Here is a 24,167-nt window from a genome sequence, read left to right as displayed (position 1 = left end):
TTACAGACTGAGATAGCTAGTCTAAATCTGGAGCTTTCTAGAAATTTAAGACAATGTCATTGACTCTTGGGGGAGGAATCTTGTGGACTTTTTCACAAAAGCCTGTAACTTTGAACATTTGTCTAGTCTTCTTGAATCCAACTAATAACCTTTCATATCTCTGTAATAACTGTAATCGATCTTCTACAGGCATGTGAGCCACCTCTGTCACTCTCTATGAGTCATTTCTTTCCACTTTAAAGCAAAGTGTTGCTTGTTGTTGGGTAAGAAGGGGAGGGAGAGCAAAGAATTTCATTTATTCTTCATTTGCACTTTTATATCACTCTTTCCTATATCTGCAAACATTTCTTCCATGGTTAGGGTATGCTCTCAATTGTAATGTAATAATAATAATAATAATAATAATAATAATAATTACACTGGACAGAGTTAAACAGGCACGGAAGACTGTATTTAAGGCTTACAGCTCAAGATTGTTGCAACAGAAGAGATTGAACTTGACTCCCCTGAGACAAAGCCTGGAGAGTGTTTAAGCACTGGGGTGGGTGACCTAGAGGAAAAGTACTGAAGAACAGGAGGGAGAAGGGTTGGTCAATGTGATTAGGCCATCTGTGTTTGCTAATTGGCACTTATCAAAATTAGGCTTCTAGGGCTGGGATGTAGCTCAGTGGTATAAAGAGCACTTGCCTTGAATTCGAGAGGCACTGGGTTCAAGCCCAGCACTGGGGAAAAAAAAAGGTTTTCTACCCTTCTACAGATGGGGAGTGGGGTAGGAACATTATCTCTTTGGATAATTTTGTTTCAAATGAATGGCTCCCAGATCCTTAGGAAACACATTCCTGGTCATAAAATTGTGAGAGACAGATTTACATTTCAAGGGGTAGAAGATTATTTGCAATTCCAAGTTTAATAAAGTCAATGCTCTGTAAAAAAGGAGGTGAGGTGGACTATAATCAGGAAGAAATTTAGTTAGGCTGAGTAGAATGGTAAGCCACAGAAAACTTATTTACTGGTGACTCATTATGCCTATACCTATGGGATCCCTGAAGATTCCCCCTCCTTTCTTGAGAGAATCCATCTGATCACTCAGGATAGCTCCATATTGTGTGCTGTAGTCATGAACCAACCTGAGAAGAATCATGCTAAATATTATGGTTTGTGTAATCTCATGTACATAAGAGTTTAAACATATAGGCCGGAAAATGATTAGGTGATGTGCGTCCTCACAGAATCTTTCATATTCCGTAGTATTTGGACCAGGGTTTCACGTGACTCTTACCCTCTGTCAATTATGAGATAAAATTAATTTTTAAGGTGGCACTTATATGAACCAGGCACCATTGTAAGCACTTATATTAATGCAAGTAATCCTCTCAAATACTCTGTGAATCACCCCCGCTTTAGAGACTATTAAGCAGAGGGACAGAGAGATTAAGAAACCTGTCCAAGCTCATTTAAATAGAAGCAGTAGGATTCAAACCCAAACCGTGGATTCCAGAACCCAATATCTTAACTTCTATGTTAAAATGCCTTAATTTCTAATCTTTCAAGAATTTTGCCAGGGGTGCTGGGACATTATTTTCTCTTTAGGAATTACTCAAAGAGGTGAAATAAAAGGGTAAACCGCAAGACACCAGAGCTTGTGTGTCTCCTTACCTCTGAGCCTGCAAAGGCTCCAGGGCTTGAACACCACTGTGGCAGCCACTTAGCATAGAATCTCATAATACTCTGTTCTATGAATTAGTAATCAGATATTTTCCATAAAACTGTGAAAGAATTCAATAAAGACACCTAGGGAAATTAAAATGAGCCATTTTACTTCATAATAACTCAGAGGATTTACAAAGAAATGTCTGTCAAGGTCAGGGTAGTAGAAGAATCTTGGTTTGGGGGTGGGGACAAGGTGAAGAAAATGATTTTTTAAATCCAAAAACCAAGTTAGAAGAGAGCATTCTATTGCCTGAGCAGCTTTGAAACATTAATCTTCACACCCTGATGTGAGTACCGCCCTAGAACAAGACGTTGCACGGTACCTTTTCCCTCTGTGATTTGTGTGCCTGGGCTGTGATCGCAGAAGGACATGACCATGAAGAGTCCCTTTCTTATTTCCAGTAGTCCTGATCCATGTACCTCTGTCTTCACATTGGACTTGGAAGACAGTGTGTAGGGTGGGAAGAGTGGAGATTGGGTTCTAGCTGAAGATCTACTACTTTTTAGGTGATGTATCTTGGATAAGACATTTATCCACTCTGAGCCTCAGTTTCCTCAGCTGTGTGGGAATAATAAAGCCTCATTTTAGTGTTTTTGTAAGGATTGAAGATAATGTCTAAAAATGGGCCACTTGCACAATAGTCACTCGACAGTTCAGAAATATTAGTATTCTTTGGCAAGCTTCTTGCACTTATCACCAGCTAAGGGGCTCAGAGCAGGAAGGGCCCTATTTCCTGGAGCTATGAAAAAGGTATCTCTTAGAAGTCCTTTTTTTTTGGTACTGGGGATCAAACTCGGGACCTTGCGCTTGCAAGGCAGGCAGCAGAACCACTGAGCTAAATCCCCAGCCCTGAAAACGCTATCTCTGGACTTTCCTGGTGTCATTTAATGCACGAATGGAAACACACCAACGGGTAAAGGAAAGGCCAGCCTAAGATTATAGTTAATATTGGGTTCAAGTTAAGAAACCTGAGTATCTTGGAGCTGAAAACATGAACAGAGACCAGAGTTCGAGAAAAATGCCCCCTAGGCATTAAAGCCCAGCTTTTGAGCAAGACTCCATTCAGCAAGAGTAGGGGTGGGAAGTCGCAGGTGTGAGGATGACCGGCAACTCCAAGAAACTCGATTTCAAGAAAATTTTGTAGATTCTCCAAATGAGAATTTAGGACTGTAGTTTGTTTTTTAATCCCTTTCATGAGACTAGCATACATGTTGGTAGAATTCAGTCACATTGTTTAGGAAAGGAGAGAATAAGATGAAGTTATGAAAGTAGAGAGGTTAACATAAATTATTTTGGCTTCTACGACAGAGATCCAAAGCAATAGTGGCTTAGATAAAAGTCCAAGGATGGAATGAAGGCTTCCAAATTATCAGGCCCTGTGTTGTTTCTGTCTTGTTCTACCACTTTTAACACATGGCTTTCATCTTTGACTCAAGCAGATGTCTCCAGTTTCCCCATCTCATCAGCTTTGCAACAATAGGCAGGAGAAGAGTTGTGCATCTTAATTTTAAGGACCTGACCCAAAATTGTATACCCTCTTTCTCCTCACATACCATTGGCCAGAACTTAGTGATTTGGTCACACCAGCTACAAAGGAAACAGGAGACCCAGTCTGGATAGCCATTTGCCCACCAAACATTTTGTTTTAAAAACTTAGTTATGAAATCCTGGGACATAGGATGTGTCAAACCATGCTGACCCAAAGAAGTTATAACAAGGCCTTGTCAAATACTGTATTTCTCCAAGTGTTTAAGGGGAATCCCTCATCTCCACTAAGACTTTGGATTCCACCAAACTACCTGGCCTTCTAGTTTTTCTGAATCTTCTGAATACACTGTTCTGTCTTCGTCATTAAGATCCAAGTTTTTATACAAAATCCTGTCCTCTGTGTCAGCAAGAGCTTTGATGATGAAAGATTTCCATAAAGACCTATAAAAGAACTAAAAGCTTGAACTTTTAAGCTGGCTTTGCAATTACAGACCGTTAGCCTACTGTCTTCCCCTCTGTCCATTCTGCCAATTTTGATGCTGGTGTATGTGATAATTAGGTAAAGACTGTAACAACTGTGGAAGCTGCTGTTTGACCCACAGTAGCTGCACAGCTATCACTGGTAAGCCACATTCCAATTACAAGGAAGTTAACCTGGGGGAGGAGTGGATGCATCTGAGAAATAATTAAATAATATTTCTATCTGGTTCACCAGTTGCAGTCCAGGGGATGCTTTGATACCTGTAAGTAGTTCAGCTCTCTTAAAAAGCTCATCTTCCACTCTCCACATACAATGTCAGCATGGATCTTCTTCAGACCCAGTAAACCTCTTGATAAGTACAAAGTGTGATTGAAAAATATGGTGACTATTTAAGTTTTAGAAAAATTTACTTAAGTAAAAGATTCATTGCTGTTAATCTCTCTCAAAATACCACCACTCACTTCAAACACATTAATCCCGTCATTCTTGCCACTTTCTGAAGCAGTTCTGAAGGTCCTCTTTTGTGAATGTCTTTTTTAGTTCTCTGTCTTGGCTGCCTTTAAGTCCTGAATTGATTCAAAACATTTATCTCTCATGATCATTTTGACTTTGGAGAAGAGCCAGAAGTCACACAGTAGCAGCTCTGGTAAACAAGGACGAGGACTCACTGAAATGTTTTTATGGGCTGCCTTTCTGCTGGATGGCACTCAGTAACAGCATTTATCATATTTTTTAAATCACACCTTGTAAAGACAAAAAGAAGACTTTCAGAACTGCTTCAAAAAGTTGCAATAACATGCAACAATTGTGTTCGAAGTGAGAGGGAATATTTTGAGGGCGATTAATGTCAGTGTGTCTCTTACTGTAATAAATACTTTTGATTAAACCTACACTGTATTTTGATCACCCCTTGTATTTTGAAGGTAATCTGCATTAGATAATTCTCAGTGGAATTTTCCCGAGATTTCCAATTAGCAAGTCTGACAGTAAGCTCTCAACTTTTCCCAGATGTTACCCCTCAGGAAGACTCAGACAGACTCAAGGGAAGGTAAAGGGGGAGTGAGGTATCACAGCAAGGTTTGAAATGAAGCAGCTGGGCAGAATTGACTCCTCACCATTCTTCAGGTCCTTCCTGGCTGTTTCATGTGGCGGAGAGAGAAGTCTGCAGATGCTGAAAATATACTTCGGCCCTTACAAATCCTGTTACAGGAAGCAGGTCACCGGCAGGTATAATTGGCCTTTTGTGAAGCTGTAGGAGAGGAAAATAGGCCTCAGAGAAGTTATAGAGAAATAGCAGAAGCTTCCAGAGAAGCTGAGATGTAGTTCAAAGAGAAAACATGGGCTTATAGGAAAAGAGCTAATTTTGAAGCAAGACAGACTGGGGTGTAACCCTTGACTCTCATGTTTGCACTAAATGCAGACCCTGGCAAGGACTTTGGTCTTTAAACATTGTTTGTCTTCTCTAAAAATGAGATAGGCATATAGGTTTTTCACCAGGAACTGGGGATCTGTGTAGAAAGTGATACAGCACAGAGTAGGCACTCCATAAATAGAGTGCATTAATATTATTCAGTGCTGTTTACCTTTAGCAGGGAGGGCTCAAGGTATAAAAATACAGCTCTAGGCCTTACAAGTGTCAAGGAGACACCAAAGTCTTCAATCCTCGAAACCTAGGAATTGTCTTTGACTTTCAGAAAAGATGAGCATTTTATTTATGGTTTCCAAAGGAACCATCAGTACAAAGGCTACATTACGTAAAACTCGATACTCATTCAACACACATTTACTGAGTGCCTGTTATGTACTAGGTACTGGATTAGGTTCTATAGATTAAGCAAGTATGAGCCAGGCAAGAATGAAAATTAAATGCTGTGAGAAAACCTATGTTAGAGTTCAAGACAGGGTGATATTTCTGCTAGCTGTCAAGGTCAGAATAAGTTTGTGTAAGAGGGACAAGTTAGCTGCTGGATATGTACCATAGTGAGGCTTTGGACTTACAAGGGAAGAAAATTACAGAAAACTACAAAATAAATATAAACAGTTGTAAAATGGAATCTGAAATAATAGGAAAGAAACCTGGGAATAAAAGTTTGAGCCATGCTGTGGAAACCTCTAATTCCCAGGCACCCTACCTTTCTCAAGAGATACAGCTAGTGTAGGTAGGTGTGGGGCAGGGCAGTGACATCATCATGCGGTATTTGGGCAGAATTGATCTGGCAGCAGCATGTAAGATCCATGGCTGCCCATGTGTGCAAATGCCACATTAGGCAAAATCAGTATGCAGAGTGGACTTTTTTCTTTTCTGTTTGCTTGTTTTTCCCTGTGGCAGGATGCTCTGAATTGTACTTCCTGGCAGATTGGATTGCCCGGAACTACTGAGAGAGCAAACACTCTGCCTTGGGCCTTCTTGGTAAGATGTGCACTGGGTGAATATTTCTTGTCACTTCACCAAGAGATTTGGGGTTTGCCTGGCGGGAAAGATACTGTCTTCTTCCAGGGTTGCTAATCCTGGTGGGGGGGGGGGATGAATAACAAGGCAACAAGGCAAAAGAGCTGCAGGTCTTCTGGCCAAAGGCAGTGATTCTGCCTCATCACCACTTCAATGGGCCAGTCAACACAAATTATCATGGCATGCCCTCCATTGGATGTCATCTGTTCCACTTTGTTCTGGTGTTTTGAAAGAATCCAAAGGTGAGAATGATCAGCTAGTGGGAGAACTGAGGGAGGAGTTTTCCTGGTTAAAATAAAACCATACCTCTCCTTTGAGATTAACTTGATTCAGAAGGAGATTCATTTCAGTCACAAATATTTCTCAGGACTGACTCTGTGTAAAGAATCTTTAGGGCACAGAAAATCTAAGAGAACTTTTACTATCCTCGAAAAAAACCAAGGCTTAATTAGGAAAACAATGGGTACCCAAATAATAATGACATAAAACAGTGTGAAGGACTCCCATGGGCTATACCTAATGGTGCTTTAGATTTCATACAGGCTTCACTTTTCAATGATGCTTTTTGTTTTTGTTTTGTTTTGATTTTTTTGGTACCAGGGATCAAACTCGGGACCTTGCAGTTGCAAGAGGCAGGCAGCAGAACTATGAGCTAAATCCCTGGCCCTCAATGATGATTCTCAATGATGCTTTCTATGTGAAAGGAGAAAAGAGATGGAGATAGAATTTTAAACTTTAACTACTCATTGGAGGCAAAATCATAGTTTATAGTCACAATGACCAGGACATAGCTTTGCTATTAATATTACTACCAGTGATGTGAACCTGGCAAATTGTTCAATTTCTCTCCCCTCTTCTATCAAATAAGAATAGCAAATAATTTCTTCAGAGGCTTCATTTGAGGAGTCAGAAAAGAAATGCATGTAACATGCTTACTTAACAAAGTACATTGTAGGCAGTAAATATTAACACTAGTATTTGCAGTTTTATTTTGTTTTTGTTATTGGATAAAGTTCCAGAAGAAAAGATCAATTCCAGATACATGAATTATAGATATCAACTATCTACACTGAATACAGTATAGTCCTTGAAAGTCCTGGAGCCCCCAGATCATCCTGGGGAATAGAAATGCTAATGGTGCCCCTAAGACTAACAGGATCGAAGATTTTGAGGCTTTCCTGTATTTATTAGAAGGCTCCCTGCTAAACAGCTGTATAGCCTTAGGCACATCTCTCTCTCTCCCTCTCTCTGTCTCTCTCTGTCTCTCTCTCTCTCTGCCTCTCTTCCTCTCTCTCTGTCTCTCTCTGCCTCTCTCTGTCTCTCTCTCTGTCTCTCTCTCTCTCTGCCTCTCCCTCTCTCTGTCTCTGTCTCTCTGCCTCTCCTCTCTCTCTCTGCCTCTCTCTCTCTTTCTCTCATACCCACACACAATCTCTTAGGGCTTCATCTACTCATCTCACTCATCTCATAAAATGAATGGAAATGGACCGTAAGACTCACACGAGAGAATGCTGTGACTGTTATAGCAGGAAGAACTTTGGATCACACCTAACTTTTTATTTGATAGATGAGGAAACTGAAAGTCAAATAATTTAAGTAGCTGTCCTGTGGTCTCTTGGGTCCCAGTTAGGGTTTTCTGTGCATTTTTACTTTAGGAAGCCAGACAGAGGGTCTGTGCTCCATCCAGCCAAAGACAGTAGCCCCAAACTCCCAATAGTGTAGGTTGAAAGCAGATTTTAAATAATAAAGTTCTGAAGACAGTTTTCCATGCTAAACAGGTAACAGAACAGTGGTTTATAGTAAATTAAATATTCTTAGCAGAAAAATAGCAGATATTCAGAAGAAGATGTTTATTTCTCCTTCCAGTCTCTTTTATAAGTGAAAAATCTTATAAACCCATAGAAGTCAGGCAACTTGTGCAGAGTCACACAGCAATGGACTTGCAAAGCCATACTTAGAGCCCAGCTCTCCTGTGGCCTAAGAAGAATTCTTGACCCTGTATATCTTAGAATAACAGCTTCTGAAGACAGGAACAAGATGGTAGCTGCAGAATATGTCTGTGACGTTTCATGTTTCATTGCCCTAGCAACCACATATCAGATTGAAGCAGTCAAGTGAGTCACCTGGTAATTCAAGTCCTGGTGGCATCTTTGCTTTTACGTTTTAGGAGGGAAATTGTCAAAGATAGACACACAGCTCATCACAAAGTACTTAAAAGGAACCAAGCCCAGGAAATGCAGGCATGTGTTTGAAAGGTACCCTGTTGCTGTCACATTTATTTAGGGCTTTCAAGTGTCTAAAAGCATGGTGCATAAATCATTTTTCATCAAGTGTAAAATTAAAAACTTGATCTGCGAGAATGCAGTGTGGTTTTTAAATGAAGACTAGATTACGTGCACCTCGAAATAACTCCTGGTATTTGCCTTTGAGACCCACTGATTTATGTTATCTCTTGCTCTGTAGCAGTTTAGATTTGTCACACTTAGCAAAATAATTTGGTTTCCTACAGGTTTTATTCTGTTTTGTAGAAGCAAGAGAACAGTTTTGTGTTTGATAGCATGAACACATTCCTTCAGAATTTCAGCCAGCATTTTCAGAAAGATACAGATTTATTTTTAGCTATATTCTCCTGCCTCAAAAGTTTATGCTGTTAAACATTGATATTACTTGAAAAGTTATGCCCAAGGCATATTACTTCTTTCCTAGCTAAGAATGGAAATGTTTATGAAGCTTTCTGAAAATTTACCAGGTCACTGAAATCAGAGTTTATATCTCTTAAATAGTGACTAAGCGAAGTAAATTTTTATATTCAACCAACCAATGAATATTTATTGGGCCACTAATACATGCATTGCATTATTCTGGCTAATGTGGTGATGTCATATTATACAAGTTATACTCCTACTGTTCTGGACCCATTTTAACATATTATTCTTGGGTACTTAAAGAATGACAGGATCATAATAATAAGTCTCAGCCTCTGCTTTCAGGTTGTAAATGGTATAGCTAGGGAAACAAACTCATAAAACAAACTCCCTGAATTGTAATACAAAATGGTAAGTTCTGAGAAAAAGACAAGCACAGAATGTATTCTGAAAGCTCAGAGGCAAAGACTTAATAGAACCTGAGAGCTTCTAACAGGGTTTCCCACAGCTGGACTTGTTGAGAGGAGGGTGACTCTGGTGAAAAAGTGGGAAAAAGCTGTCCAAGTCAAAGGGACTAGGATGATTAAAGGGATGATGACGTCCAGAATTTAAGTGTTGTTGGAACGCTGAAGCACAAAACACATGGGAGGACCCTGAATCTTAAGCCTAGTATCCCTCACCCTCCTGAGGAGCTCATGCCTACCCCCTGCCAGTTCTCTATCAACCTGAGTGTGGAACGCAGGTTTACATGTTACGTGATTCAAGGCAGTTGTGGTGGCTGTGTTGGAGGCCTACACTGACCCCTGCCTCTGAGGATTCTTACCCCTTTGAGTTCTCTTACTTTGACTCTGTGCTTCTCCCATGATTCACTTTCACTAATAGAATGTGGAGAAAGTGATGTATTTTAGTTCCATGTCTAAGCCCCTCTCTCACTCCCTTTTTTTTTTGAGACGAGGTCTCACTAAATTGTCCACTGGTCTCAAACTTGTGATATTCCTGCCTTAGCCTCCCTAGTATCTGGGGTCACAGGTGTACTCCAGCTCTAGGACTCTTGAGAGTTCTGAGATACTACGTGAAGAAACTCTTCTAACCTGAAGAGAGACAATGCGGAAAGGACACAGGACACATGGAGATGAACAAACCCGAAGCTACGAAAAGAGAAATACAGCTGTCTCAGGGTCCTGCAGCCGCATGACCTGCTGAATACAACCACAGCAGTGTCTTCCAGCAAGACCAGTGGAAAACTACTTTGTGGAACTCAGCCCTTATTGCAATACTGAGAGGAAATAAAATGCTCATTGTTTTAATCTTCTCAAGTTTGGGGGTTGTTTGCTATACAATAATAGATTACTGAAACCTAAATGTATAAAAAAAAGTTCTGTCAATAGTATAGACATTTAGTGGTGTGAGAGATGCCTGTGGACTACAGAGATAATATTTCCATTACCATTGTGACCTAACAAACAGTGTGTTGGCAAAATGAGCACTTTGTCCAAATAAAGGTTTAGTCCAGAATGGAATGTTTCCAAACTGTAAAAGCAAAACCAAACTAATTGCCAGGTGTTCAGGTACTGAGGTGAAAGGGTTGGGTCTCAGAAAATGGTACACCAAAGTGGTCGCTCAAAAGCTGAGTTTCTCTCTGCCCTTCTTTAGCCCTCCTGCCTCTCATCCTTTACCTCCCCTAAGCCAAACCATAGAAATCAGAATTCTTCTTCTCCAAAATGGGTCATAGAAACCAGAAGCTGTTTCCCCCAAAGCTAGCCATACAATCTAAAAATAATAGTCATTATTTCTCCTTCCTGTGTAAGAGTTGGCAATAAAAACAAGCCTTGTTTGACAGTAGGTCATAGGGCCTCCATTCTATAAGGGTCTTAACCCTTACAGGAGAAACGAATGTTCCAACGTGAGGGGCCAAGAAGAATCTAAATAGACAGGCCATGCTAAGTTTTCCTGCTCAGTCTGTTTCCATTAGCTTGTACCCTTTTTGTCCAGTCATATTTCTACAAAGTTAATCACCTTGGGTATTTGTGTCTTCAATCTGAAGGCTTCTGTGTCGTGTAACTATGATCAAATAAGCTTGTTATGGCTTTTATCCTGTTACTGTATTGGCAGTTTATTTCAGCAGTCTCAAATATTGAATCTTCAGAGGCAATGTTTGAATGTCTCTATAAGATGTAACTATCATTTCAGTCACATATACTTTCTCTATTAACAGTGAAACAGGGCTTTTTATGAAGTAGCCATTACGTGTGCACATCCAAAGAGCCACAAAGGGATTGCAGGTGGAAGGCCACTGGGATGAGCTCTACAGCACCTCTTAAGAACAAGTGTGTGTGTGTGTGTGTGTGTGTGTGTGTGTGTGTGTGTGCTGATGGCAGTCATCTAAATTGACCTTGGGAATTAGGCATATGGCCAGTTGGAGTATCAGATGATGTACCCAGTTGTGCCAACAGTCCTGCTAATTACAAAGTTAAGGCAGGAGGGAGGAGTAAATCCTAAGAAAGTCTGGGATTAATAGTCAATTGCCAGTTATCACAACTGTGAAGAGATATGCTATTTTTTTGTTTAGAATTGGGAGAAGCTATTATTCTGTTGAATTCTTACTAGACTGTGATTTATTCATAGATGAAATTAAAAATTTTCCTGTATTTTGACATCTACTAGAGTACTTGGTATATTGTGTATATGATAGGTAATAGTTGATACAAAAGAATTAATGAGGTCCAAATTTTACAACCTTCCTAAATCACTTGATAGTGTTTATTTTACATACTAGCTGTTAATATGTACCTCTTTTTTTGGTACCGGGAATTGAACTTGGGTCCTTGCACTTGCGCAGCAGGCGGCGAAACTACTGAGCTAAATCCCCAGCCCAATAAGTACCTTTTTAATAATTGGAAACAAGTCCAGTTTTTTTCTTCAGATAAAGAATTGAAGTATAGAGCTAGGATATAGTTCAATGGTAGACACTGGCCCAGAAATGTGCAAGGTCTAGGGTTTGATCCTCAGCATTCCAAAAATAAAAAATAAAAAAGATTTGGCATAAATTGTAGATTAAACCTGTCCTATGATCTCTCCTCATCACAGATCTCATGTGATTTGATTGTTATAAATACGCATTTTCTTTCATTGAAACCTTAATTAAGAAAGAATGCTCATTACTTAGGTTCCTTTGCAGCAAAAGAGGCAGAAAATGTACATATGCAAAATGCAAATTCCCTGCACACCCAAAGGATCACCCAAGTGTAAACAGGAGCATTTTGACGTTACACTAAAATAACTTCCTAAAGGACTAGGTTCTGGAAATTATAAAAAATTTATTCAATTTTTCTAGAAATAAGCTTTTAACAAAAAAACCTAAATCAATACCCATCAGGATAGCTTGACTAATATTAACACAGTGTGTTCTTTATTAATCATTTTCAAACACTTCCACCTACTAGTGAGTTAAGAGTATTTATTCAGAGTTCATGGGATACTTGACTGTATCTTCAGTTTCTAGGGGTTTCTTTCTTCTCAGAAAATAATATTTTTCAAAAATTCTCTTTCTCTCTGATGGACTATAAGTACTTATTCTGACTCCTAAACATGTTCTTTCATCAATAACATGTTCCTGTATTCAGAATGAAGCCCAAAATTCTTTTAATGATTTGAATGATCCTATATGATCTGCCCCCCATTTCTCCTATGCATTTCTTGCCACTTTCCCTTCCCTTGCACAGGACAAAGTGCTCCATATTGCTTTACAAACAAGCCAAACTCGCCACATTAGGGCTATTAGCCTACGGTTCCCATTGCCCATAGCAGTCTCCCTCCTCCATGTGGCACTGTGGCTCAGTGTTCCTTCAGATGTCTTCTTTTTTTGGGGGGGCGGGGTGGTGGTGGATCGAACTCCAGTCCTTGCACTTGCGAGGCAGGCGGTGGAACTACTGAGCTAAATCCCCAGCCCCTTCAGATGTCTTCTTAAATGGAACTCTATACCATGGAGGCTATTCCCATCTAATTTTTTTTTTACTCATACCTCTTAACTTTTTATGGCTTACAAATCCTTTTGAGAATCTGATGAAAGCAAAGAAATCTCAGAAAAAATATATGATTGCACACAAAATCTTGTTTATTAATTGAGAGACTTCCCTGGCCACCTGAAGGTCTTCCATCTATATCTTGTGAGTCCATAGATCCCAGAGTAAAACTAATCTAGAAATGATACCAATTAAGTACTCTTTTGCTATGAAATTCCAAATCCAACCCAAAACAGGTCCAAGTAGCACCACCCTGAGCTATTGAGAGACCTGCTTCCACAGGTGCATGCCACTTATTCAATTCACTCTTTCTTGTGAGCATCCCCCAGCACCTTCAAACAATCAGGAAATGCTGTGGAATACATAGGTACTTGGAGTTGATCAGTAAAGAAAAACAAAAAACAGATTTGTGCCCTTATGAAACTTACATTTATTGTTTGATCCCAGAAAAGCCTGGTATCTTCATTCTATGGTAGTAATATTGTGCCTGTTTTATTCTCCAGTGATTTCCCTGAATTGAGACAAACTGAGGAGATGGCAGTAGGTCTTGACTACACTCCATTAACTCCTGATACCATCCCTGCAGAGATCACTAGCTTCTCCCAATTGTGCATCAAGCACACATTAGAAAATCTATTTTTGCAGACTCATAAGAGGATATTTATAAAATTTAAGTAGTAATGACATGCTACTAGTCATATGATGGCAAAAACTAGTAATAATTTGAAACTATTTTGTCATCCCATCTTAGAAAACCTGGAGTATGCTACACAGCTGTACTATTAAATTTTAAGATGCTAAAGATAACCATCTAGCCATTCTACCTAAACCAAAGCAGATTTCAGGCAACAAAAGTAAAAATAGATAAATAGGACTACATCAAACTGAAAAGCTTCTTCAAAGCAAAGGAAAGAATTAAGAGGCAATGTAGAAAATAGAAAAACAAATTGCAAACCATATAGCTGGTAAAGAGTTTATATCCAAAATATATAAGAAACTCAGATACCCCCATGGTAAGAAAACAACCTGATTTTTAAAATGGGCAAAGAACCTAAATAGCCATTTTTCAAAGAAGGACATATTAATGACCAACAAGTATCCAAAAATACTTCAACATCATTAATCATCATGGCAATTAAAATTTAGACCCCAAGAAAATATCACCTCAGAGCTGTTAGAATGGCTATCAACAAAAAGATGAAAGATAAATGTTGGCTCTGAGGTAGAAATAAGGCAACTCTTGCACAATGTTGGTGGATATGTAAATCAATATAGTCATTAGGGAAAACAGTGTAGAATATCCTTGAAAAATTAAAGATAGAACTTTCAGATGATCCAGAAATCCCACTTCTTGGTATATATGCAAAGGCATGTAATCAGAGTGTTGAAGAGACAGCTGTACTTCCATGTTCATTGTAGCACTGTTCACAATTACCGAGATATGGAACCAACCTAAATGTCTATCAACTGATGAATGGATATAGAAAATATGATGTGTATATATAATTAAATACTATTCAGCTTTAAAAAGAAGGAAACTCTATCATTTGCAATGACATGGATGAACCTGAAAAACATAATGTTAAAGGAAATAAGACAGGCACAGAAAGAAAAATATGGCATGGCCTCACTTATGTGTAGAGTATAAAGAAATCAAACTAATAGAAGCAGTAAGTAAAATGGTGGTTACCAGAGACTGGAACACAAAATTTCAGTTAGACTGGAAGAATAAGTTCAAGAGATATATTATGAATCATGATAACTACATTTAATAACAATATGTTGAATGCTTGAAAATTGCTGTGAGAGTAGATTTTAAATATTCTCACTGCCAAAAATGAATATGTGAGGTCATTCATATGTTAAGTAGCTTGAATAGACATTCCATAAAGTATACATATATCAAAACATCATGTTGCACATCATAAATATATCCAACTTTTACTTATCAAAAGTAATAAATTGAAGCAGATTTACAACAAGTCTGCAAAAATGCTCTAATTGACTTATCAATAATTATGGCAACAAACGTTAGACTAAGCATGTATGGACTTATGTGAAAATGTTTGTTGGAATCATAAATAATTTAAAGATTTGAAATTCGCCTTATGAATGGAAGGCACTTCAACTATAATGTGTTACTTTCTCAGAATTGACAAAGTCCCCTCATGACAGTTAAGCTTGTCAACTTGATTGGTTTGGGAACTGCCTAGAGAATTGGTAAAATATACCTCTGGGTGTGTCTGGCTGGGTCATAGAGACATGACTTTGGGTACTCTATTTAGTCCTTGACCCCTGCCTCTCTGGTGCTGTTTCCCTGTTCTGCTTCCTGGTCTCCATGAACTAAGCAGCTTTCTCTACCGTGCCCTCCTGCCATGATGTTCCTGTCTCGGAATCAGTTGACCATGACCTTGATCCTCTGACACCATGAGCTAATAACCTCTCATCCTTTGAGTTTTGATTGTCAGCAATGGGAAAGTTTTGATTGTCTAGCAATGGGAAAGTCGACTAATACAACTAGAACACAAGACTTTTTCTTGTGTTTGTGCTTCATCTTTTCCTTTTGCAGAGACCACTTTCTTTAGAACTGAAGTGCTTCATTTATTTTGTCTTCTCCAGGCATAGCCAGAGTGTATGTGTTGACTCAACAGCCCACAGGCATTTCTAGCCTGTGCCACTGCTCGAAAAAAACAGCCACTACTTTCTGTTTCCACACAATTAGGCTGCTGCTATTCTTCTCTTGTCCTTTATCATCACTCTCTTCCTCTCACCCCTTCTTCTCTCTTTGCCCAAAGTAGCGCCTATGATGCTTTTGGTGAGATGAAATCAAGACATTTGCTCTGTGATGGTCACATGTGGAGCAGCGAACACAGAGACACACTGAATAAATGAACATCCCCAGACTCTCTAAAACAAAAATTATCATGGGTCACAGGAGGATCAGAATGAAAGATGGCAAGGCACTCCTTTCTCTAGTCTGCTTTCTCTTCTCTCTTCTCTTCTCCCTGCTTTTACTTCTCTCCTTCTCTCTTGAAAATAGAGAATGTCCAACAGTTATAGTTCTCTTCTGAACCTTATCAAGAAGGAGAGTTCCAGTGTATCGTGTCTCTCTTATCTTCTGGGGTCACATTAAATTTTACCATCCAATTTTAGATGCCCTATTTTAGAATAATATAGTGATAAGGACAGAGGAAACATTCCTGAACAGTGATGAAACAAGACTAGCACTTTAGTTCGATGTTAGTATAAAATCTAAAGAAACAGAGGTACTTTCAAGCTATGTTTCCTTTAAGGCTTCCTAGTTTAGTAGCTTGGAAGGTCAAAGTTGATAATGAAAGAATAATAACTGTGTTAGTTAACTTTTCGTCCTTGTGATAGAAGAGCTGAGAAAAACAACTTAAGGGAGGAAAGGTTTATTTTAGCTCTTTGTTTCAGAGGTTTTAATCTGATCAGCCACCTCCAGTGCTTTAAGCCTTTGGCAAAGCAGAAATACCATGGTTGAAGAGCATGGTAGGGAAAAGCTGTTCACCTCATGAAAGCCAGGAAACAGTGAGAGGCTGCGAGATCCCGAAAGGAAGGGACCAGGGACAAGATAAAGAGCCTAAGTTCCCAGCCAACTCCCTTTAACTAGGCCCCATCTCCCAAGTTTCCATCACTTCCCAATAATGCCCATCAAATTATGATCTGATCGATAGATTAATCCACTGATGAAGACAGAGTCCTCATGATCTAATCACTACTCGAAGCCCCATCCCTAAACATGTGAGACTTACAGAGGTCATTTTATCTCTAAGCATAACAAAGAAGTGGATAATGACTTGTCTCCCTAGTCTGTCTGTAGGTGGTGTACCAGTTATGTATTGCTGCATAGCACATTGCCTCAAAACTTAGTGACTCAGGGATGAAAGTATAGCTCAGTGGTAAAGTACTTGCCTAGCTTGTGTGAGGCCTTGGGTACATACAGTCCCCAGGAACACCACCAACAAAACAAAAACAAAGCAAAACAAGCAAACCAGGAAGAACCCTTAATGGCTGAAAACAGTAGTAAACTTTTATTTATTTCTCACTGTTTCTGTAAATCTGGAATTTAAGAGTGGCCCAGCTGAATAGTTATTATTGGAGGTCTCTTGTGAGGTTGCAGTCAAAAAGTGACCAGGGATACATTATCTGAAAGTTTGTGACTAGGAGATTTGTTTGTGCCATAAAGAAAGATAAGCATGCACCTTGAATCCATAGTGTTAAGTGAAATAAATCAGATGCACACCTTAACTATCACATGGTTTTTCTTATATGAGAAACCCAAGATATAAATAAAAAGCAAAATAAAAGATAGACCTTGGGGAATAGGGAGACAGAGCTTTTGTAAAAGAGAAGGGTACCAAGAGCTGAAGTGGGTGGGAGGGAATCAGGGTGAAAAAGAGTGAAGATGTGTTCTATACCTGTACTGCAAGCGCGTACTAATAAATAAAACTGGAATGAATAAATATACTCACCAATGAAAATAACCTGACTCATCAAAAACTGAAAAGAAGTCTAATAAAAATTTAAGACAACATAAAAACATTCAATGTATATATTAATTTGAAAATTAATACTCTTCCATTTAAAAAAAATACTTCATTTCTTCTCTAATGAGCCCTCCCCAGGCCTCCTTCAGTATTCTCAAAACCTGGCAGCTATCTTCCCCTAGAACTAGCAGTTAAGGAGTGAGGTTGAATTAGCAATTCCATTTATGACCTGGTCTGAAAAAAAATCACGCATTCTTACATTTGCAAAGTCCTATTGGTCACATAGGTTTTCCCTCTTCAATATCAGAGGAGACTTTAAGGGAGTGAAAATCAGGAGGCAGGAATTATTTGAGGTCTGTTTTGCAGTCTGGATTTACATAAGTGTATTGACCAAAATTGAGTTGATAATATTATAAATTATTAAGATTAGAGAGAAGACCCTCTTTTCCAAGTTCATTTATGTGTAGGATTTAATCCAAAGCTTGGTCACATCAGCAAAGAGGGGTTACAACAAGTTCTTATCCCAATACTTACTAGTGCAATCATTGAAATAGATTATTATTTAGGGATTGATTTAGACAAGATTTGTGTCTAATAAAAATGTGCCTGCTATCTTTAAGCTATTTGAAATTTATCGTACTACTCATTGTTTTCTAACGTTTCTGGTGAGAGAAGTTAAAGCTATAGTGCTATTTTCATTTTCTCTTTCTAAAATATATTGGATATTTTTCAACTTTAAACAAGAGAGAAGTTCAAATCTTCCTTCAGAAGGTTTGGTAATTGAATCTGGTGAAACAAACTGACAATAGGCAAATTAGCAGGAGAGAAAGAAGGCATTGAAATTTATTACTGTGCATATGTGTGGGGGAACTATATAAAATATGAAACTCAAAAAAGGCCCAAATGATTGAAGCATAAGTTGCCTCATCATGGGAGGATAGAGTAGGAGACTAGAGGTAACTTTGTAGGGGTAGTAAATGATTTTTAGGAGAGACAAATGAACCCAGAGAACAGACAGTGTCCTGAGACAAAGTATCTGTGGACTCTAGGTATGATGTTGATTTTTCAGTCTCTTCCTCTGTGATTTGAGTTTAATCTTCCTAAGTTAATAAACTTTCAATAGGAAGATTGAAAGCATCTGTGTCCCTCTTTGGCAGCGCCCATCTGTAGGCAGACAAGGAAACTTCAGAGGAGCCCTTCTCTGCCTTAGCTTCTCCCCAGAGGCCCTCAGTTTGAAGTCCAAAGCCACATATTTTGGAGCATAATATTCTGAGTCCCAACACAACTCTTTCTCATGTACCTGTAAATTGTAAAGCAAGTAACCAATGCAATGAGTTTTCATGCATTCACAGACAATTTTTTTTTAATGTACTAAATACCTAACATGGTTTGACCTGTGGTGTCTCTGGGATAAAATAAGTGTATAATATCATGGAACAAATACATCTATTCTGAGATAATTTCAATACAGCATTTAAACTACATAGGGAACAATACCTAGAGTGCAGTGAGGCCTTAGGGAGAAAGTACTCACGTCTTCCTCAGCACCGATGCCAAGGACCCTTCAAAGAAGAGGTAACACTGAATTGTGTCTTGGAAAATGGTAGGCCTTCACCCAACAGGCTGAAATTGGATGGAATAAGTCACTAAAAAGATATTTTGCATGGAGTAACCAAAATGTACCGAAGCAAGAAAGTGTGTCACAGTATAACTTACGTACTAGTTTTTTGTTACTGCTGTAATAATTTACCATAGACTTGGTGGCTAACACAGTACAGATTTACTGTCTTTCAGTTCTATAACAGATCTAAGATAGACATAAGTCTCTCTGAGTTAAAATCGAAATGTCAGCAGAATTGTATGATTTGTTGGAAGCTCCGGGGTAAAGTCCATTTCCTTTCCTTTTCCAGCTTCTAGAGCCTTTTCCACATTCTTTGATCTGTGGCTTCATTCCTCCATCTTCAAAGCCAACAATGGTAGGTCAATGTCTTCTTATGCTGCCATCTCTCTGGTTCTAGGAATCTGGGAGAGGTTCTCTGCTTTTCGGGGCTCATATGATTAGAGTGGGCCTACCTCGATAATCCAGAATAACTTCCCCATTTTGGAGTCCTTATCCTTAGTCATGTCTGCAGTGAACCTTTTGTCACATAAAGTAGCATATTCATAGGTTCCTAGGCTTAGGACATCGATCTTTTTGGAAACCACTATTCTGCCTGGGACAGGGGCTTATTCAGAAAAGACCCAAGAGTGGTTAGAGTATAGAGTTCTTGGGAGTAAAAGGCAAAAAGTCAGGCTAAGAAAGTAGTCATGGGCCAGTCCAAGAATGCATGAGTTGGGATAAGAAGTTTGGATATTAACTTGTATATGGATGTTTGTTTTTCCATCATTCCTTGCCCCTTTCTTTTATAAAGTGTCCCTGGTTTCTTTTGAGGAACTTGCCCTTGGTCTGTGGGTTCTAGGCAGGCTACCAGTTAGACTACAGAACCTGTCTGTCTGGATTGGACCTATGACCCAGGCCTACTCTCTTGGGCTTAGTAATTCATCTAAAATGTGGTCATATTATTCAACCAGAAGTGTTGCCTTGAATCTGTCTCTTATTTGGGGGTTGCTAAGTAGGATTATAAGCTTGATATTAGCTTATAGCCCTGTCACTAAAAGGAGATTCATCTACTTATAAAGGATGTAACGACTTAAAAGAGAACAGGTAAGAACTACAGATCCAAGAGTATTATTTAAATCCCCTAAAAGCTGTCCTTTGCTTTTCTGGGGATCACTTGCAACTGAAAGTTCTGGGTAACTTACCCTAAATTTGTGAATAGTCTTCAAAGGGGCAAAAGCAATAGAGCGATGTGTTCAGATTTGCCCTAATGGTAATATATAGAACAGCTTGTGGAGAAGGCAGAAAACCACTGTAATTGTTCAGGTAAGAGCTGATGGGTGATTAAATTATAGCAGCTAGGCCAGTGGTGGCAAACCCATTGCACGCGTGTTACTGTGTTTTTCTTTTAAGACAAAAGATGTTAATGTAGGAGTTGTTTATTCTGAACTAACACCTCATTATTCAGGTTTAATTGCAATAAATAAGTGGATTTTTGGGTTGCAGTTTGGGCACTGGGTCTCTTAAAAGGTTCACCATCACTGAGCTAGGCCAAAGGAGCAGAGAATTTCAGCATAGAGTGGTCAAAAGTCACATCAAAAGCCAAGAAGTAAAAGCAAAATGCATTCATTTGAGATAACAAATTGATAATTATCAGAAATTTAATGAGTTATTTAAATGGGAAGATAGGAGTTGAACTCTTGAAGACTGAGTTGTACTTTAGATATTTTATTGTTAAATCTGAGTATAAGAGTAAATAATTCCCATTGTAAAACATCCAATAAATAAGTAGATAAAGAAAATAAAAATTGCTAACAATATCACCAGCAATAACTACTGTTAACAATTTGGTTATACCATTCCAGAGAATAATATGATCTTGCAGTTTTCACTTTGTTACATTGTAAATAATTCCCTTTTTATTCTTGAAAGTAGTATTTTTATTAGCTGCATAATATTCCACAGGTGGAAAGTATTTATCCTTGCATACAAATCACAACATTTAATGGTATACCACATTAGGTTAACTTTTAAAATATTTTCTCTTCTTATGTATTCACTTTTTAATCTCCTGATCAATGCTATAATAATTCAACTTCAAGTTCATCTTTATTTTAAGGAGGATAAAGGGAAATTAGAGGAGGAGGGAGGGAGGGAAGGTGATAAGGGGAAGGGGAAGAAAAAGAAGCAAGTTGTATTATGTACATGTACCCACTCTCCAAGATGATTGTAAAATGCATGTAAAATGTAAACATATACTAAGAAAAAAATAGCACTGCTTATGCATCTTTACTATTATGAGCCATTAGCTTATCCTTATCCATCTACTGGAGGAGCAAAGTGTGTCATTTAGCTTTCTTTTGTTCCTGAAATAGTAAAAGAATTCTTTTTTCTGTTTCCTTTCATGTTTCTTATATGTGGCATCCTGTTTCCTGCTGAGCCTTTTTGACCCAACTCCTACAAGCTTTTGCTATTTCTTTGTGATCTCCTTAGGAATCTGCCCTACATTCCACTTTCTGTGGCATTTCCATTTGTACTTCATCTCTCTGTGAAGTTCTTTCTTAAGCAACTTCTGTAGTCCTTGCCAATTTTTTTTCTCATTGAAAATGTAACAGATTGTGCTGCTGAAATACTTTGGGAAATGTTTTGCTAGATTGGGTCAAAAACAGCATCTTTGACCAAATCAACATTTGAATGTAAAGGTGAATTGCTAAAATGGTAGATTTTCAGAAGAGATTGATATAAACAAGGAACTTATATTTATTATATTATTGGAGTTCTGAGACTTATCTGACTAAATACTGTATTTATGAGGCACATAAAGTCAATAAAATCAGAAAAATTAAAAATTCTTCATAAGCTATAGGACATGTTTCCACCCTGCCATATATTGACTTAGCCAGCTAGGTATTAAAATAAGACTGGTCATTGAAATAAAGCATTTAGGGACCAAAGTATGAGCCCATATTATGCCATGCCACTTTTTTCCTGACAGGGCACTTCACTACAAGAATCAAATGTTTTTAAAGCTTCTACACTTTTGCCAAAATTATTTACAACTTTTCAATATTGAAAATTTCAAACATGTACAAAAGCAGAGAGAATAGGATTATGACACCCATGTACCCACCCATCAGCTTAAAACCACTCAACACATAACCAATCTTTTTTTCCTTTATTAATGTCCATTAATTTCACAAAACATTGGGCTTCAACATACTTTGATCATGCCTATCTCTAAATTATCGTCTATTACACCCGCATTTCCCACCCCTTATTCCCTTCCTCTTGTCTAATAATGGTCCCTTTCTGACTTCTATGTCATCTTTTTTAGATTCTGCATATTAGGGAAACATGTGACATTTGTGTTTCTGAATCTGGCCTATTTAACTCAACATAGTGATTTCCAGATCCATCTATTTTCCTGTAAATGACAAAAAAAATTCATTATTTTTATGACTGAATAATACTCCATTGAATACATATACCACATTTCTTTATTCATTCACCTATTTATGGGCATGTAGGCTGGTTCCATATCTTAGCTATGCTTAACTGTATTGCAACCTCTGGTATTCCGGTATCCCTATAGTACCCTGACTTCAGTTTCTTCAGGTGAACACCAAGGAGTGGTGCAGCTGGATCAGAAGGTAGCTGTATTTTTAGTTTTTTGAGGAACCTCCATACTGATTTCCATAGTGGCTGTGCAATGCCCACCAGAAATATAGAAGAGTTCCTTTTTCCCACATCCTCCCTAGCATTTATTGGTTTTGGTATTGTTATTGATTGCTATGGTTTATATCTAGATCACTCTTCAAAGCCTTGAACACTCATAGCCTCATAGGTGGGGCTTTTGAAAAGTGATTGAATCATGGGGTGCTATAGCTGAAGGTAATTTTAGGCAGTCAGGCCTGGTCAGAAGTTTAAGACTAGGACTTGAGAACTTTCGGTGTTGCTGTTTTTAATGCTCCAGTTTGATGAAGAGGGATAGATGTCATGTAGAAGTATGATTGGAAAAAGAGGGACTGGAGGTGGCTTATCAAGGCCAGTTTGTTCAGATTCTTTTGGTCCTCTGACTATAGGGAAGGCCCCTCTAGAACAAGGGCTTCATGACCTATTTTCAGGTGAGGTAGGTGGAGAATTCTTTTATGATTGTGCTTCAGAGGAGAAAGGGAGGGGTGACCTTCTTCCTCCTGTAGTTTTCTCAATTACTAAGGAATCATATTTTGGGATATGTTCTGAGGTCCAAGAGTATCTACAACTATAATGTGCAAGGAATAAGGATATTCAAGATATTTACGGTTTATTCCAGGTATAAGGTAGACAGAATCAAAGGAAAACCCAAATCTGAAAACTGCAAAGAAACATCAGCATCTGATGCCAAATTATCTTTAAGTCAAAAGACAGGAAAGAGTGAAGAGTTAATTGAAAAAAATTCTGTCTTGCAGTACTGGGCAAGGAGATGGAATAGCATATGGAATTCTTCTATGAAATATAATATAAAACTTCCCAAAATACTGTTCTCAATTGTCTTTCTTGTGTTAAATATTAAAAACAAAGATAAAAATCTGTAATGACATTAGGAATAGAACTATTAGAATTATTAGAATAAATTATTAATTTTTACCATTATAATCACTATATGTTCCCAAGGAATTTAAGGAGATGTAATGTTATGTTATTCACAGATGGTTTGTGTCACACTTTAGTTTCAGCAAAATATATTTAAATACATTTTCCGATTATTTAAAATGTGATATTATAAGCACTCCTTTCTAGGATGCCTTGTGCAGCGGTTAATCGTTTACTGTTGGAAATGAGCCAATTTATATCTAAAATTCAAAAGAAAGAAACAATTATGCACCTAACTTAATTTTTAGGAGGAGATAACATAACTTTAATAAAATATTAAATAGACTGACAATGTCTTCCAAATAGTGTGAATTTTAAAATCATAAATAATTGAGTTAATGAGCTGCCAATAGCTTAATGGACTAGAGAAGCAAGTAGAGTCTCGCTAGGTAATTTATATATTACTGATTTACTGAGCCTCCCCCCAAATATGTCAAAGATAATAGGGAAATCAAAGGAGGACATTTTCAAATCACTGTAACTTTATGTTTATTTACTTTGTAACAAAGGGAAGAGAACACACATTTTAATATTTTAATCATAAAATTCATGTCACAGTCAATGATTAGTCCTCAGAATCACAGAATGCCACCCCAGACAACTACATGTGCTATAATCTCATGACATACAACATTCT

At 38.1% G+C, this 24,167-nt stretch overlaps 1 protein-coding gene across 23 annotated transcripts in view; it reads left to right on the top strand.

Annotated features, from left to right (window-relative positions):
• The window catches only part of Anks1b (ankyrin repeat and sterile alpha motif domain containing 1B), a 1,083,815-nt gene that overhangs the window by 629,447 nt on the left and 430,201 nt on the right, over positions 1 to 24,167 (top strand). For 19 of the 23 annotated variants that reach the window (XM_087192834.1, XM_087192832.1, XM_087192833.1 and 16 more), the window contains one exon: positions 19,212 to 19,277. The exons of the other annotated variants lie outside the window; for them this stretch is intronic. In XM_087192834.1, coding sequence (XP_087048960.1) covers positions 19,212 to 19,277 — 66 coding nt within the window. The remainder of the gene's footprint in view (positions 1 to 19,211; positions 19,278 to 24,167) is intronic. 23 annotated transcript variants of the gene reach the window in all.

This window comes from Heterocephalus glaber, unplaced genomic scaffold (genome assembly GCF_053883595.1).
Source record: "Heterocephalus glaber isolate CG9 unplaced genomic scaffold, H.glaber_assembly_v1.0 deba00001572, whole genome shotgun sequence".
Lineage (NCBI taxonomy): Eukaryota > Metazoa > Chordata > Mammalia > Rodentia > Bathyergidae > Heterocephalus > Heterocephalus glaber.
The sequence above is the reverse complement of the archived record's forward strand: the minus strand, read 5'-3'. Positions and strand labels throughout refer to the sequence as shown.